This window comes from Euphorbia lathyris, chromosome 2 (assembly GCF_963576675.1).
Source record: "Euphorbia lathyris chromosome 2, ddEupLath1.1, whole genome shotgun sequence".
In the NCBI taxonomy this organism is placed as follows: Eukaryota; Viridiplantae; Streptophyta; class Magnoliopsida; order Malpighiales; family Euphorbiaceae; genus Euphorbia; species Euphorbia lathyris.
Genome location: NC_088911.1, coordinates 55,315,300 through 55,329,991, shown reverse-complemented (window position 1 = coordinate 55,329,991; position 14,692 = coordinate 55,315,300). Strand labels below are relative to the sequence as shown.

General features: G+C 35.8%; 1 protein-coding gene across 3 annotated transcripts; it reads right to left on the bottom strand.

Annotated features, from left to right (window-relative positions):
- Positions 1–1,474: 1,474 nt before the first annotated feature.
- LOC136218271 (uncharacterized) lies at positions 1,475–12,468 on the bottom strand. 3 transcript variants are annotated; one of them, XR_010683717.1, is made up of 5 exons: positions 12,315–12,468; positions 8,354–8,555; positions 3,193–5,684; positions 2,925–2,986; positions 1,475–1,789 (listed from the first exon to the last, which is right to left on the bottom strand). XR_010683717.1 is itself a non-coding variant. In XM_066005063.1 (4 exons), exon 3 carries the CDS (start codon positions 4,706–4,708, stop codon positions 3,200–3,202), a length of 1,509 nt encoding a protein of 502 aa, XP_065861135.1. In that variant the 5' UTR covers positions 4,709–5,684; positions 8,354–8,555; positions 12,315–12,468; the 3' UTR covers positions 1,475–1,789; positions 3,193–3,199. The 3 variants fall into 3 exon arrangements, 2 of the variants coding, with proteins under 2 accessions (XP_065861135.1, XP_065861136.1); XM_066005063.1 differs by lacking the exon at positions 2,925–2,986; XM_066005064.1 differs by lacking the exons at positions 2,925–2,986; positions 8,354–8,555.
- Between the last annotated feature and the right edge of the window lie 2,224 nt (positions 12,469–14,692).

Sequence of the window (14,692 nt, the reverse complement as noted above, 5' to 3'; positions counted from 1 at the left end):
ACCACATAAATGCTGGATAACTTTCACTTAGCAACAAAAAACTGTATTAACTGAAAATGAATCTTTTTTCCTAGACTAGTCAGCTCCTTGTTTCTTCCTCTAAAGTCTAAACACTTGTTTCTTCCTCTAAAGTCTAAACACTATCAAACTGGTAAGTCACCATGTGTCAAGATCATATCCATATATAACTCATGCTAAAACTGACTTCATCATACAAAACAATTTAACTTCAAAATTATGTACACATCATCAGGTAAGTTTCTATGTTTTTGTTTACAGATATTGCACCATTCAACTTGTCATGTACAGGCCAAACTAGTGCTATCAATTACTTATGCTGATTTCTACTCATTAAGCATATCCAATTCAAGTTAAATCGTACACTAATATATTGTTTACTCAATATTAGTTACAAATGAGCTGATCCTGAGAAAGAAACAAAGATGAACTACAAATGAAGCATATGAATATTTCCTATTGATTCAAGTGGGGGAAATAAATAAACCAAAATAAGAATTTGATTCGATCTAGATTAATTGAGAAGAATAAATACTCCACAAATTATCAAAACATTTCTGGTTAAGTGAAATTTTAGGTAGCAAAATCATTTTACAAATTAAATTATGAAACAAATTACTTCTTATATACATATAGTAAACTAAAGGGCGAGCCTTGGCGCAACGGTAAACGTTGTTGTCGTGTGACCAAGAGGTCACGGGTTCGAGTCTTAGGAGCGGCCTCTTGCCAAATAAATTGGCAGGGGAAGGCTTGCCCCAGTACACCCTTGTGGTGGGACCCCTCCCCGGACCCTCGCTCAGCGGGGACGCGTAGTGCGACCGGGCCGCCCTTTTTTTTTTTTTATACATATAGTAAACTAAGGGTGATGTAGTAGGAAGTAGTATTCTTTTTCCTTGCAAACTCTAATAATTAAATAGATGCTAGTTAATGAATTGACAAACTAAAATTGACATACTAATATAAACAAGTAGAAGAAAATTTGCTTGAAATTCAAAACATACTTCCGCATCTTAGAAGAGGTTTAAAAGAAATTCCAGAATGCCTACTTCAGAACTCCAGATTGATCATCAACACAAAATCCAAATATACAACACTGAATGGAATAAACAAAAATTTAGTAACACTAATTTGAAAATAAAGAAAAATATGATAAATTTTAAGATTATTTAGTAATCAAACCCAACTTAAATAGGGTATATTTGTCATGATCATTTTACTATGAAGAGTGTATTATTCTAAGAGTTTATTAACTTTGTCTTAACTAACTTCTAATGAACATTTTTTTTTATTATTCAATACACTAATCAAGGACAAGATTTGTCATTCTTATGTATAATTCAGTAGCAATTCTCATTTTATATACACGAAGCAAACATATAATCTTTGTGCTAAATCTATTGTGTTATATATAATTCACAATTTCACAAACATAATATTATGTTATGTATACTGTTCATTTATAATGAAATTTCTTTTCTTTTTTTCCTAAAAAAGTAATATAGGTGCAAGAGAGAGAAGGATTGTAGTGATAACAACGTCAAATACAAAATTAAACCCCCACTGATGAGAAACGAATTAAGAGTATTTCAACCTGATTAGAAAGACCTGCATCCCTAGCCTGATCCCTCTTACTCTTGTTCTTTCTTCCTTGTAAGATTGCTGCTTTCCAATCCTCTGCAGCATCAGAACAGACAGAAAATTTCTTTTCGTTGCTCTAATGTACTAGTGTAACAGCCAAAGCTGAAGATCTTCTCTCCTCCATATCTAAACTCTGAAAGTCATGAACCATTTATAAATTATGCTTTTGCTTAAAAATGACTCTCACTAGTGCACATTTCATTTACCCCACAGCTGATCTTAGATATAGCTGTCTATCCTCGACATAAATCACAGATTTACTATATTAAATTCATACTACAGATAATCAGAAACCACATTCGAGTAATACCAGCACAGGTTAATTGCTGAAAAAAGTCAGCGAGTGCAAACAACCCCAAACTTTAGAACAACAAATAGAAAAATTATCTCCATCTATATATCACATATCTAGGCACTATACAAAGTTCAATTTCAATGGCACATACTCTTGAGTATGTCAAATGGCCCAATACCAGAACTTTATCCCATTTTCGTCTGGGGTACTCGCCAAGAAATATGTTAACTTCCCAAACTCAGCTAAAATTTCTACTTTCAAGTCATTGTTGATCTCTGCAATCCAAAATCCAAGTCTTAAGATTCTATATTTACCTGTGATACCCTACTGCATGTGGTACACTGGTTTGCAAAATTAATTATTTTCCCCAAAACTAAACTATAAGAACCTTTCGTTTTTGGCCATTGTTGATAACGGCTATAATATTAACTTGTCAAGACGTTAAGATGTCATCAGCTATGAAGCACCAACTCGGTTGCAGCAAACGACATTTAAAAAAAACGAGGCATGGGTGCGGCCGGACATGGGAAATTTCTATATAACTAATTATTATATATATTAAACACATAAATAAAGTTTATAAGCGATAAAAGTACACAAATTACAATTATTTCGCAGCATATAGAGGGGAAATGTGTCATTTTCCAATCCAATTATTTCCATGCATAATCATATTTGTTTTTTTTTTTATGAAAATGCTTATATTGTTCCATTAGATGAAAAAAGTACAAGAACAACAGTGTTTTATAGGTCACTCCGACCCCCCCCCCCCCGGAAGAGTCGGTGCTTCATAGGTCATCAGTGTTTTAGGCTCCTAACTCTAATAATCAAACTGCTTCAGTCAGCCGACATGCAATTGCTAACTTATTCCACACAACAATAACAATAACACCAGCAAATTTTATAATTAAAGCATCAGAAACTAAAATTATTTCAGAAGCTGCATACACATTTCATTGACCCCCCAGCTGACCTTAGATAATAATAGCTGTCTATCCTCGGCAAGAATCACAGATTTACTATGTAAAATCCATACTGCAGATAATCAGAAACCAAATTCCAGCAACATCAGCACAGCTTAATTAGAGTGAAAAAAAGTCAGCAAGTGCAAAAACCCCAAAATTTAGAACATCAAGTAGTTCCTAGAAAAATTATCTCTATCTATATATCACACATCTAAGCACTATAAGCTACAACAGTAAGGATGGCATTAGGATCATAACACATATAACAATGCTCACCTTGCCATCAAGCATCAGGACCCGCAAAAGGATCATGTGTAGGGCCAACATCCTGACCAATATGGCGCTGCACTAGCCTCTGTAAATCAGCCATAACCTTGTGCTCACGTTTTGCCTTTTCTTCATAGTTAAACATGGCCAAAGCTCGCTTGTCTTCAGCACTGTAGACCTGATTCTCTTTCCTGATACGAATGGCATTCATCCTCTGGTGCCTACTACCACTCATCACATACCCAAGACTCTCAAACTTTTGAATCTCTTCAGCAGAAAGACCCACTTCACCTCTTCGAGGAATACGCTTTCCTTGTTGCACATACTGTGCAATGGCATCACCTTCACCAGGCCTCAATGCCCCTCCATAGCTAATATGTCCCTCAGCCCTGGGTAATGGCATTGGGCCAACTATAGGTTCATTATCCAAAGCAGGCTTCTTCTGAGCTTCAATCATCTCTTTCAATATGAGGGCATCCGCATCAAGTTCAGCATTTTTCAACTCATCTAGCTTTGCTTTTCCCTTTGAATCAGTTTCAGAATCTGAACCCTTAGCCGGAGGAGAATTTTCACTCTCTGTTTCAGACATTCTCTTCTTCTTGCCGTGTTTAGAGCGTGAAGCTGATGGTCTTCTCCGCTTCTTTGATTCGGAATCAGATTCTTCACTTCCACTATTGTTATCATCTGAATCAGTATACCTGGTCTTCCTCTTACTTCGTTTTCTGCTGTTTTTCTTGCTACTCTTCTTTTTCCTATGGCTGCTTTTACCTGACCTTTTCCTGCTCTTTCGATTCTCTTCAGAATCTGAGTCGGTTTCACTCTCGCTCTCAGAAGATCTCCTGCTCCTCCGCCTAGAACTAATCCTCTTCTTCCTTGATGGAGATTCATCTGATTCCGATTCAGATTCCGATTCCGATTCACTTCTACCCGACTCGAACTTACCCTTTCCATCCCGCTGTTTTGCCTTCTCTTTATCGCTGGAATCACCCTTATATTCATCTTCTACATACCTATTCGAAATCTCATCTGGTTTATCTTCAAAATCTTCTTCATCATTCTCAACCCTCGGAGGACTAGGTGTGATTGTCCAAAAACAATACCTATGGATATTTTTCCTCATCTTCTGCCTCTTCAGCCTCCTACGCTCCTCGTAGCTCAGTCCATTTAATTCCTCATCCGATTCAGATCCTGAGTTCCTCCCATTACGATAACCGCCTCGGCCACCACGGTCGAGGTAGGCACGCCCTCCGCCCCCGAACTTGTTAGGTAAAGAGTCTAGGGTTTTTCTGGGCCTAGGGCTTGGACTTCTTCTCCTAGGGCTTGGATAGTCAGGTAAGCCTGAGCTGTAACGGCGGCGGTCGGTTTCTCGATGACGTTCATCGTAGCTGTGGTAGGAGGGACTACGACGGTCTCGGCCACGGCGGTAGTCATCAGAAGTGTCAGATTCAGGAGTATGACGGCCGTTGTGGCGCTCCGAAAAGTACCGTTTGTCGGGAATTTCGACGGTGGAAGCTGGCCTGCCCATTACGTATGAAATTGACGGTATGATTTCAACTATGGTCTATTCATATTTGTCCACGGCTTAATCCGTTTAAACGTAGGAATAGGATTTCTACAACCCAGAATATGGGGCCCTTTAAATTTAGATGCGAGCTGAGGGTATCCGGCCCAGTAAGGCCCATTTCAAATTGAGTTTTAGTAGGGGTTACTGATATAATAGTGTCTCATACTTATTTATACGTTTAAAAAGAATTTTTCAAAATGTCAAATTTTTAAAGTTTAAACTGCTTATAGAAACTGATGGTGGAAAAAACTAGGGAAAATTATAAAACTAGGTCAAATGGGAGGCCCATTTACATATTTAACACATTTACTCAACCTATTACATATCTAGACTTATTTTGTGTGACTTTCTAAAAATACCCCCAATATTTACGCGCGGCTCGCCCCATCCCGTCTGACTTCGCATATTCCATACTATGCGAAGTCTGCAAAGTAAATGTTTGGGTTTGCTTGATGAATTTAGTTCGCATATGCGAAGCCTGGATGTGTTTTGAAGCTAATTCGCGAAGTGGTATATAACAAAAAAGGGCAAACAACAACGGATTCTAACATTAAAATCATAACATTATCAAAATTTACAACAAGATCGCCACAATAACGACATTCAAATCATAACATTATCAAAATTTACAACAAGATTGCCACAATGAACTCTACTAACTAATCATTTCAAAGTGAAACTAACTAATCCGGTACCAAGATTACGCATCCGCTTCAAAATTGGCACCGGATTAAGTTAGGTCCACTTTGAAGATTGGCACCATGGGATGGACGTGTCCCATGGTGCACCCCGAGATTGACACAACCTCTCCTAACGAATCATTTCAGAAGTGAATGTGTCAATCTTGGGGAAGTTCATCCCTATACAGGAAGGAAAATCATCTTCCCTGCAGCCCAGTACGCCGCCTTCCAGAAAGGGATGTTACGTATTCAACCATCTACAGAAAAAATTAACCGTGTTAGTTATGAAAAAGGACGATTTTAGATTCGCGAAATGAAAATTAGCGAAGCATGCGAATGTAAATGTGCAGGGGAAGAGGTGATTTTACTTCGCATATCGATTTTTTCGCGAAGTCTGCGAGGTCTGAAATGTGACTATCTACGTCGCATATCGATGCTTTCGCGAAGTCTGCGAGGTCTGAAACGTGAGGATCTATTCGCAGACTTCGCGAACTAATAGATTCGCGAGGTAGATCCATACGTTTCAGACTCTTTCTCTTCGCAGAACGTCGCGAAATCATCAATGCACGAAGTAGATCATCACTTTCCAGGCTCGTTCTCTTCGCAAAGCTTAGCGAAACCATCGATTACGAAGTGAATTCATGATAAAACGCAGAAAAAAACAGATACTTACATTTTTCGCCCCTTTCACCCCCAAAAACGACAATAACAATATGATAACATGGGAAGAACGAAGGAAATAACGTAGAAAAACCATTTCTTTGATGGTAACAAGAAGAAAGAAACCAAGCAACGAACAGGAAGATGAAAAACCATGGCTTCGTTTTCTAGGGTTCGGAAGTTGCAGAATCAAGAGATGAAAAGAGGAAAATGAGAAATTCATTGTGATTTTGACGAAATGGTGCAGATTTCGTGCAATTTAAAGGAAGAAAGGAAGATCAAAAGTCTTGAAATCATTAATGCAGGAGCAACTTTTCGCATAACCAAGGAGATAGGGGGAGCGATGATTCGTAGAGATAGGGGGGAAGTGGGAAGGTCAGGGGTATTTTTGGAAAGTCACACAAAATGAGTCTAGATATGTAATAGGTTGAGTAAATGGGTTAAATATGTAAATGGCCTTTCCATTTGACCCAGATTTGTAATTTCCCCAAAAAACTAAGACTTAATACATCATTTGTTTAAAAAGGTTGATTGTCCCCAAAACTTTTAAAATGTTCTGATAGCTCCCTCAACTTGCATAAAATGTTCAGTTAGTCCTGTGAACTTACGTAAAATGTAATCAGTTGATCACTCGATCGCAAAAAAAAAAAAAAGTTAAATGCAAAAGATGTATTCCACGCATCTTAAATTGTTATTACATAATTCAAAAATAAATTAAAAAGGAAATTATTAATTGCTCAATTATAAAACTTGTCTTCTCTAATATTAGAACAGCATACTCCGATTTTAGTCGTTTTACTTTTTTTTAAGATGCGTGGAATACATGTTCGGCACTTAATTTACTTTTTTGCGATCGAGTGATCAATTGATTACATTTTACATAAGTTTAGGGGGTTAACAGAACATTTTATGCAAATTCAAGGACTATCGAAACACTTTGAAAGTTAAAAGAACCAATCAAGCTTTTTGTACAAGTTCAGGAGGCAATTGATGTATTACGCCAAAAACTAAAAAAAAAAGGTATAGGAATAGAAAATGAGAAAACCCAGAAAAATGAGTTCCTCAACAGTAAAATAAAATCTAAAACTCTAACGTAATTTCCTCTAAAAATTTATAACGATGTAAAATTTAATAAATAATTATATGAATAATTTAAAATCAGTAACTTTTTTTAAAAAAAATATATGTTATTGATATATTAAAAAAAATGGGGTGATAAAAAAAAAGGGTAAATAATTATAAGGTTTTTACGTTTTTACTTAACACGCTAGTAAGTCCATCATATTATTATAAGGTCCTTAAGTTTTATCGTAATCAATTCTTTAGTCCTTCCATCTGTTTTTATAAATGAAAGTTCAAATTTGCCCCTAGTTATATACATTAAAAATTAATCTTTTAGTTTCAAATTTAATATAATTAGTTTTAATTAAATTTTTGAACTACATATACACCGAAATTAATATATTTGAAAAAATGTATTATTAATTTTCTTAAATTGTAATTATTTTTTTGATATAATATCAATAAACTAACATTAAATATTATTATAATTTTTTTATAATTTTTTTAAAAATCATATATTTTTTTCTTCATTTGTATAATTTATTAGAATTGTAAAACATTTTTACAATGATAGCCTACTCCTATTTTAATAATTTTTGAAATATTTTTCATTTATTTTTTTAGTCAATAGATTTTACGTTATTAAATTAAAGTTCAATAATTTTATAAAAATTAATAAATTAATTACTTTATATTGGAGTTTATAATGAAAAGATTGTGATTATGTAGGAAAAAAGAGAAAAAATATAAAATAAGAAAAATAGATGTTTTATTATTAAAACATAAAGTAAAGGGTAATTTTGGTATTTTGAAATTTATTTAGTATAGTTTGACCATTGATCCAAGCATAAGGACTAAGGAGTTAACAAAAACAAAAACTGGAGGACTATATAATTATTTCTAAAAACATAGGGACTAAGTAGTGTATTAGGTAAAAACACAGGGACCTTATAATTATTTACCCTAAAAAAATAGATAAAAGAGTTAGTGCATGTTTGTTTCCCGTGTTCGAAACTCTTTTTTGCCTTTTAAATCTAAGCAACTGCTTTTAACAGAAAATCAACTAGTATCTAATGCTTATCGGTAACAGCAAACGGGAACATGTAAAACAAAAGTGCCTAAAATGTAAAATAAACATGAAACTTGATTTGAGTGTAATTTTCTCTTTTAGTAGTTGATATTAGACGAATATAAACACACTCACGTGGCATTTATGGAGTTTGAGCCACCACATAAGGTCATAACTCATGTGGAATCATCATAGAGAATCAGATCCCAATACGACCCGGTCTCACAATCTTGGCTCGGAGATCTCCATCACTCCCATTAAAGATCATCTCGTTAATCAATCACGTTTGATCCCATTAATCACGGATCAAGTGAACTTGAGGGATACCGAACCCGATCTGCAGACACACATTTTTTTTATCAATAGGTGACACATAGCTCAACATGATTCAAGGCTTATAATCGCCTCTCCATATTCGGTCATATTGTAAATAGAGTAAGACATCCTCCAAGGTATACTACTTCATTCATTACTCACTAAGCTTATATTATAACTTTGATTTATTATTGTGTTCATCCTCAAATCGCCCCTAAAAGCTGACTTATGCATCGGAGCGGGTTAGCCGAACTCCGACTCCTCTTTTGACCCTATTTTTTTTATCTTATTTCAGGCTTACAAGAGGAACTGCGGGATTTAGCCACACGAAATTGGTGTAGTGAACATGGAACAAATATAGTCATGACTCGTTTAAATTAGGGGTGGGCAAATAAACCGGACAAACCGGTAATCTGAACCGGAAACCAGTAATCCAAACCGAAAAAAGTGGTTAACCGAACCGGTGGTTTTTTTAATGGTTAAAAAAATAGATAGGTATCGGTTTCGATTTCGGTTTAGGGTGTTCAAAAACCACGGTTACCGAACCGTTTAATAAATATATATTTAAAAAAATTAATATATTATATAAATTATATTATAATATATAATTGATGTGATGAAGCAAATATCTACTTTAAGCAACCCGGTATAATATAAGTTGAAATATTGTTATGTATGAAGATTATGACCGAGCCAATGCCAAGAGATTTCAAATACTCATTGCTGAAAGATTACAATGGAACTAGGGACCCTACTACCCACTTAAAGAACTTCAGGCGCACTATAGATACTACAACAACTATAGACGTTGTAATATGTCGCCTCTTCCATATAACATTGAAGGATGTTGCCTTTTTACTAGTATGAGCAACTCATTACGATCACTAGTTTCAAACAAATGATAAAATAATTTTCAGACCACTTCGTGACGTCCATCCCTGAAAGCAAAAACATGCAGGACCTCTACTATCTCATCCAACATGAAAATGGAACTTTGAAAGACTGCATGGAGAGCTTCTTGTAAGAAGCCATCGAGGTCCAAATGCCTCAACAAGGAGCTATCCCAAGAGTTGACAACTAACAGGCCCTAAACCTTCAAATACATGATAATCGATCGAGGGACTTTTGCATATATATGGACGATAAACCTTATGTTCAACTTGCCAAATCAGTAGCCACAGAGACCCATTCAGAGCACTTTTCAAACACAAAAGGCGATACGCAAAGGCAATGAAAAAATTATCGTCAGTAGAACCAAGCCAGGTCTATAAATCCTTACGATCACGAATAAGAAATAAAGCTCTGGACGCAAGCAACATCGGTTTAGAATGAGGGAGGAGAAATTGCAATTTTTCCAATTCCAATACCCATTAACCCACCAATTTAAAACCATGTAATACATATCTTACACAAACATCTGCCCAATCACAACCCGAATAAAAGGCACATACTCCACCCATTTATCATGCTAAAAACTCATATCTCGACCATTATTCATCAGTCTACACACTCCTTGACAAGCATATTAGAAACGATAATAACACTTTTCAGGAATAGAAGGAAGACTATGTAGCTCGAAAAAAATAGACCTGATCTATCACCTCTATACTTGGAAACAACAACAGACATCCAAGTAGCTTTATCCCTAATCAGAACACACCAATCAAACTTAGGATAGCCATATTCATTTCAAGCATAGATCGAATTCCCAAACCTCCAAAAATCTTAGGCACCGTGAGGATCTCCCACTTAAGAAGATGAATTTTTCAATCCTCACCACAAGAACCCCAAAGAAACCTCCTATTAAGACAATCAATCTTCTTGCAAACACCAATCAGAAGGGTCATAGACTGTATCACATATATAGGGAGGGAGACATTACAACTTTGACCAAAGGTGACACGGCCTGCCATAGAAAGATTACAAGCTTTCCATCCCGAAAGTCTGGCATTCACTCTTCATAACATGCTTGTAGTTATTGTAGGTAACCATACTATGAATGACAGGAACCCCAAATAATTGCCTAAGTTAAAAGTTAAAAAAACACCCGCATCACTCAATCATTTTCCCACCGCATCAAAAATATTAGTCGAAACAAACATATTCGACTTTTGATAGTCAACCAACTGGCCTGAGGCATTACAAAAATACTTAGGAACCCCTTTAACAACACCCACTTGTTTCATATTAGCTTCAATAAGTAATATGATATCATCTGTAAAAAAAATATGGGAATAACAGGACCACCTCTAGAAAGCTTCATCAAGTGTGAATGGTTTGCAGCAATAGCACCAGAGATAATATGATTAATTCTCTCAAAACATAAGCAAAACAGGTATGGAGAGAGAGGATCACCTTGATGAAGACCTTGAGTCGCGTGAAATGTAGGTAATAACTCCCCATTATAGTTAATACACATAGAAGAATATGTACACACAAACAAATTAGCCAAACCCAATTGTCATGAATAAGATTGCCTTTAAGAAAAGTCCAACTAATATGGTCATAAGCCTTCTGAATGCCAAGCTTAAGGATCGTCGCTCCCTTACCACTCCTTTTATCATCGAATGAATAACCTTTTGAAGCAAAAATGACATTATCTAGGATCCATATTCCTAGGACAAAACTACTCTAAGCATAGTCGTTCCTGATATTTCGTAAGCCCGAGCGAGGAAATAAATTTGGACCCTTTAATACAAAAATTTTAAAAATAATTTTTTTTTAAAAGTTGAAATAGAGGTTACGGGGCATCCTAAATAGGCTAGGACCCTCAAACACGTGATTTTAAAATGTGTTAAACAAAATCAATATTGTTAAGAATACAACTTCAAAATATGTTAAACAAAATCAAAATTATTCTAAACCACTAAAGAACAATCTCTATTTTGATATTCTTCATTTTATAACTCTTTTCTAACCCTTGAAGATCATCTTTAATTGCCTACAAAACAAAGTATGCAAATAATAATAAAAAAGTTTACTTCTCCGAGCATTCTCGTTAATGATAATATCAGTATCCATGGTTCCTAAAAAAGTTTACTTCTTTAAGCATTAAACATCTAATCGTTTTTCACTTCCGGACAAATGCCTTTTAGGAAACATCTTATGATTTACGAACAACAACAATTCAAACAAAATATAAAAAGAAACATAACATCTTAATAATCGGACGGTCATGCCTTGTACTCTTCTAAAACTTGATGACCCTGCCTCAGACTCTTCAAAGGCTTTAACAAATACAAACAATATATGAATTAATTATCTATGGGATAAGTTACCAAAATAGGCATATGGTTTTTGGGGAAGTATCAATTTAGGCTCAACCTACAAAATAGCACCAATATACGCTTAACGTTTAAAAACATGTATCAATTTAGGTCTTGAGAACGGATTGGACACGTTACTCTGTTAAGTTCTAATTTCTCCATCCATGTACAATTGACTGTCTCGTTCCGTTATCGAAATCTAAATTGATACCATTTTTTAAAGCTTAAACCTATATTGGTGTTATTTTGTACGTTGAGCCTAAATTGACTTCGCCAGAAACCATAAACCTATTTTGGTACCTTTATCTCATAATCTATCAAATTGAATAAAAGCAAAGAAGTAAAATAAAATCAAATTCAATAAAAATCAAAGTAGAAAAAAATCAAATTCAATCAATCAAACTATAAGCAGCAAAAATAAATCGCAAAGCAGAAAAAAAAAATTCAAATTCAATAAAAGCAAAGCAAGCACCATAAATAATAAAAAGCAAAAATAATAAAAGCACCAAACTTACAGAGACAAAAGGAAACAGGCAGCAAAACAAAACGGAAGGCTAAACCGCTAAATCGGAAGAAATCCCAAACGATTAGAATAGAAGAAGAAGATTTTGGGAAGAAAGCACGCGGCGTCTGTCTATTTTTCTCCTCCTCAACAGCATATACGGTGTAGTTAGGTTCGTATGTTTAATAAATTTCTTTTAATATATATACTGAAATAAATTTTTTTGGACCCTTTAGATTTATGGGCCGTGAGCCTACACCCCAAAAATCAAGGCCCAGGGTTGGGCCTGACTCTAAGCATGCCTAATCAAATAAGTAAGATACAGTTTTAGATGGTTGACAATGCACGTAGTTATGACTTTGTAAAGCACATTACATAAGCTTATCAGCCTGAACTGAGAAACCAACTCAGGATTAGGACCTTAGTGATAAGGGTAAGAATCGACTAATTAAGGGATGACAAAGAGTGCCCAAAATAAGAGCTTCTAAAGTAACACCATAACCCTGGTCATTAGTAATACCCCATAAACGTTAAAAGAAAACAGTTGGATACCCATAAAGACCATGAGCTTTATAAGGAGACATATCGAATAAAGCATATATTACTTCAACCCGGGTAAATGGCTTCACAAGATCCCTTAGATCATCATTTTTCGAAGCAGGAAAAGTTGAGTTCAACAACATATAGGGAGGATAGTCACTTCCTCGGTATACAAGATCTTGAATAAGTCATGAACCAACCTCTGAATGTTACTGTATCCCAAACCCAACCCTCATTTTCATCCCCCAAGCCTTCGATCTTATTCCTCCGACGATGAATCAGAGTAGAGGTATGGAAAATCTTGTATTCCTATCACGATCCACAATCCACTTAGAATGAGACTTTTTAAACGAAAAAGTTTCCTCCTCAAGATTAACCGAGTTCGACTTGTCAGAGACTTTCTTTTCTAAACGAAACAACCCCTATTAGGTTGAGTATCCAATAAAGCTTGCACGCCATCGATCCGAGCCATTAACCTCTTTTTTCAATTCAAAATATAACCAAATACATTTTTGTTCCAACTACACACTTGATAAATATCAGCATTTTTGTCCCAACAAGAATGAAAGAAGGGAACAAAATTCTCATCCAAGAAGCATGCCACTTGGAACCAAAAAGGAGTGTTGTAGATATTCTAGCAAACTGGCTAGCACACAATAAGAAGAGGAGCATGACCCCACTTATTTCTCGATAGATGCCTCACATAAGCATATGGGAATAACAAATTCCAACTATTATCTAACCGGCAAGCAACATGGGTGCAGGGAGTAATCCAATTAGGAGCGAATGGAGTTAAAGTCCCAAGCCATTATCCAGGGACCAGTCAGACTAGGATAAATAAGACGAATGAAAATTTGCTTATGCATTAATTGGGGTCTGACATACACCGCAAAAAAGTCCCAAGGAATAACAAGAGAACGATCAATCCCTTTGACATGAATAAACTGAAACTTTCTCATGGGGACACTAGACACTTTACCAATCTGGCCTGGAAAGGAGATAATATAGAGAACCCGATCCAGAGAAGAATGGAAATCGGCTTACTCAAGAGCCGGTTCTCTTTTCTATGATTCATGGTGGGAGTTGTTTACTGCTTCTTTGTTGGACAAGCAGATTCGCATTTGTTACAACCAACACAATCCTATGTATGTTCTTGGAGCAGAAGCAGTAGAAGGTAATATGTAACATTAGAAATCCATTTGAGTCTCTCGAACTTTTTTCATTCCTACTAGTATCCACCATTTACCCTACAATGAGTTAGGAATTGAACAGAAACTGAGAATCTAGCCCTCAATCTATGCAATTTACCGATCTGGATTTGAAGGCTTAAAGTAAAAGAGGAGCAGCAAACTCGGATTCGGTTAGTAGTTGAATTGGAGTGATGTGATCCGAACCTTTCGGAATTAGCCCCAAGCACTTGCACTTACCTAATTCATGAAGTAGGAATCCTAATCAGGCAAAGTTAATTGATTACTTGACGGGCAACAACTCCTGCCTTTCTTTCATTTTCATCCAAACAAGCAGCAAGGCAAGAAAGCAAGCCAATTTGTGGGTTAAAGTTACTATCCTCTGAATAACCTCCAACTTAACTCTATCCCTCGTGCCACAGGAGCCAGACACCCCACTAAAACCGCTTATCCTTGTCTCTAGGAGGACAAGAACAGATGGATCATGAGAACAGATGAAATCCTTACTTCCCATTGGATAAACGTTAACTCGCTGACCTCCATTTAAACTCTTCCTAATAGCTTCACAATTATTAACTGCAAATTTACCTCGGTCATCAGTAGGGTTAAAACCATCCATTTTAGCATTAACCTCCACCCTTTCCCTGATTGATAGTGCTCCCAA

What these genes read in the sequence shown, in the direction of transcription:
- LOC136218271 (XM_066005063.1), bottom strand. Translation starts at nt 4,708, where the DNA reads ATGGGCAGGCCAGCTTCCACCGTCGAAATTCCCGACAAACGGTACTTT.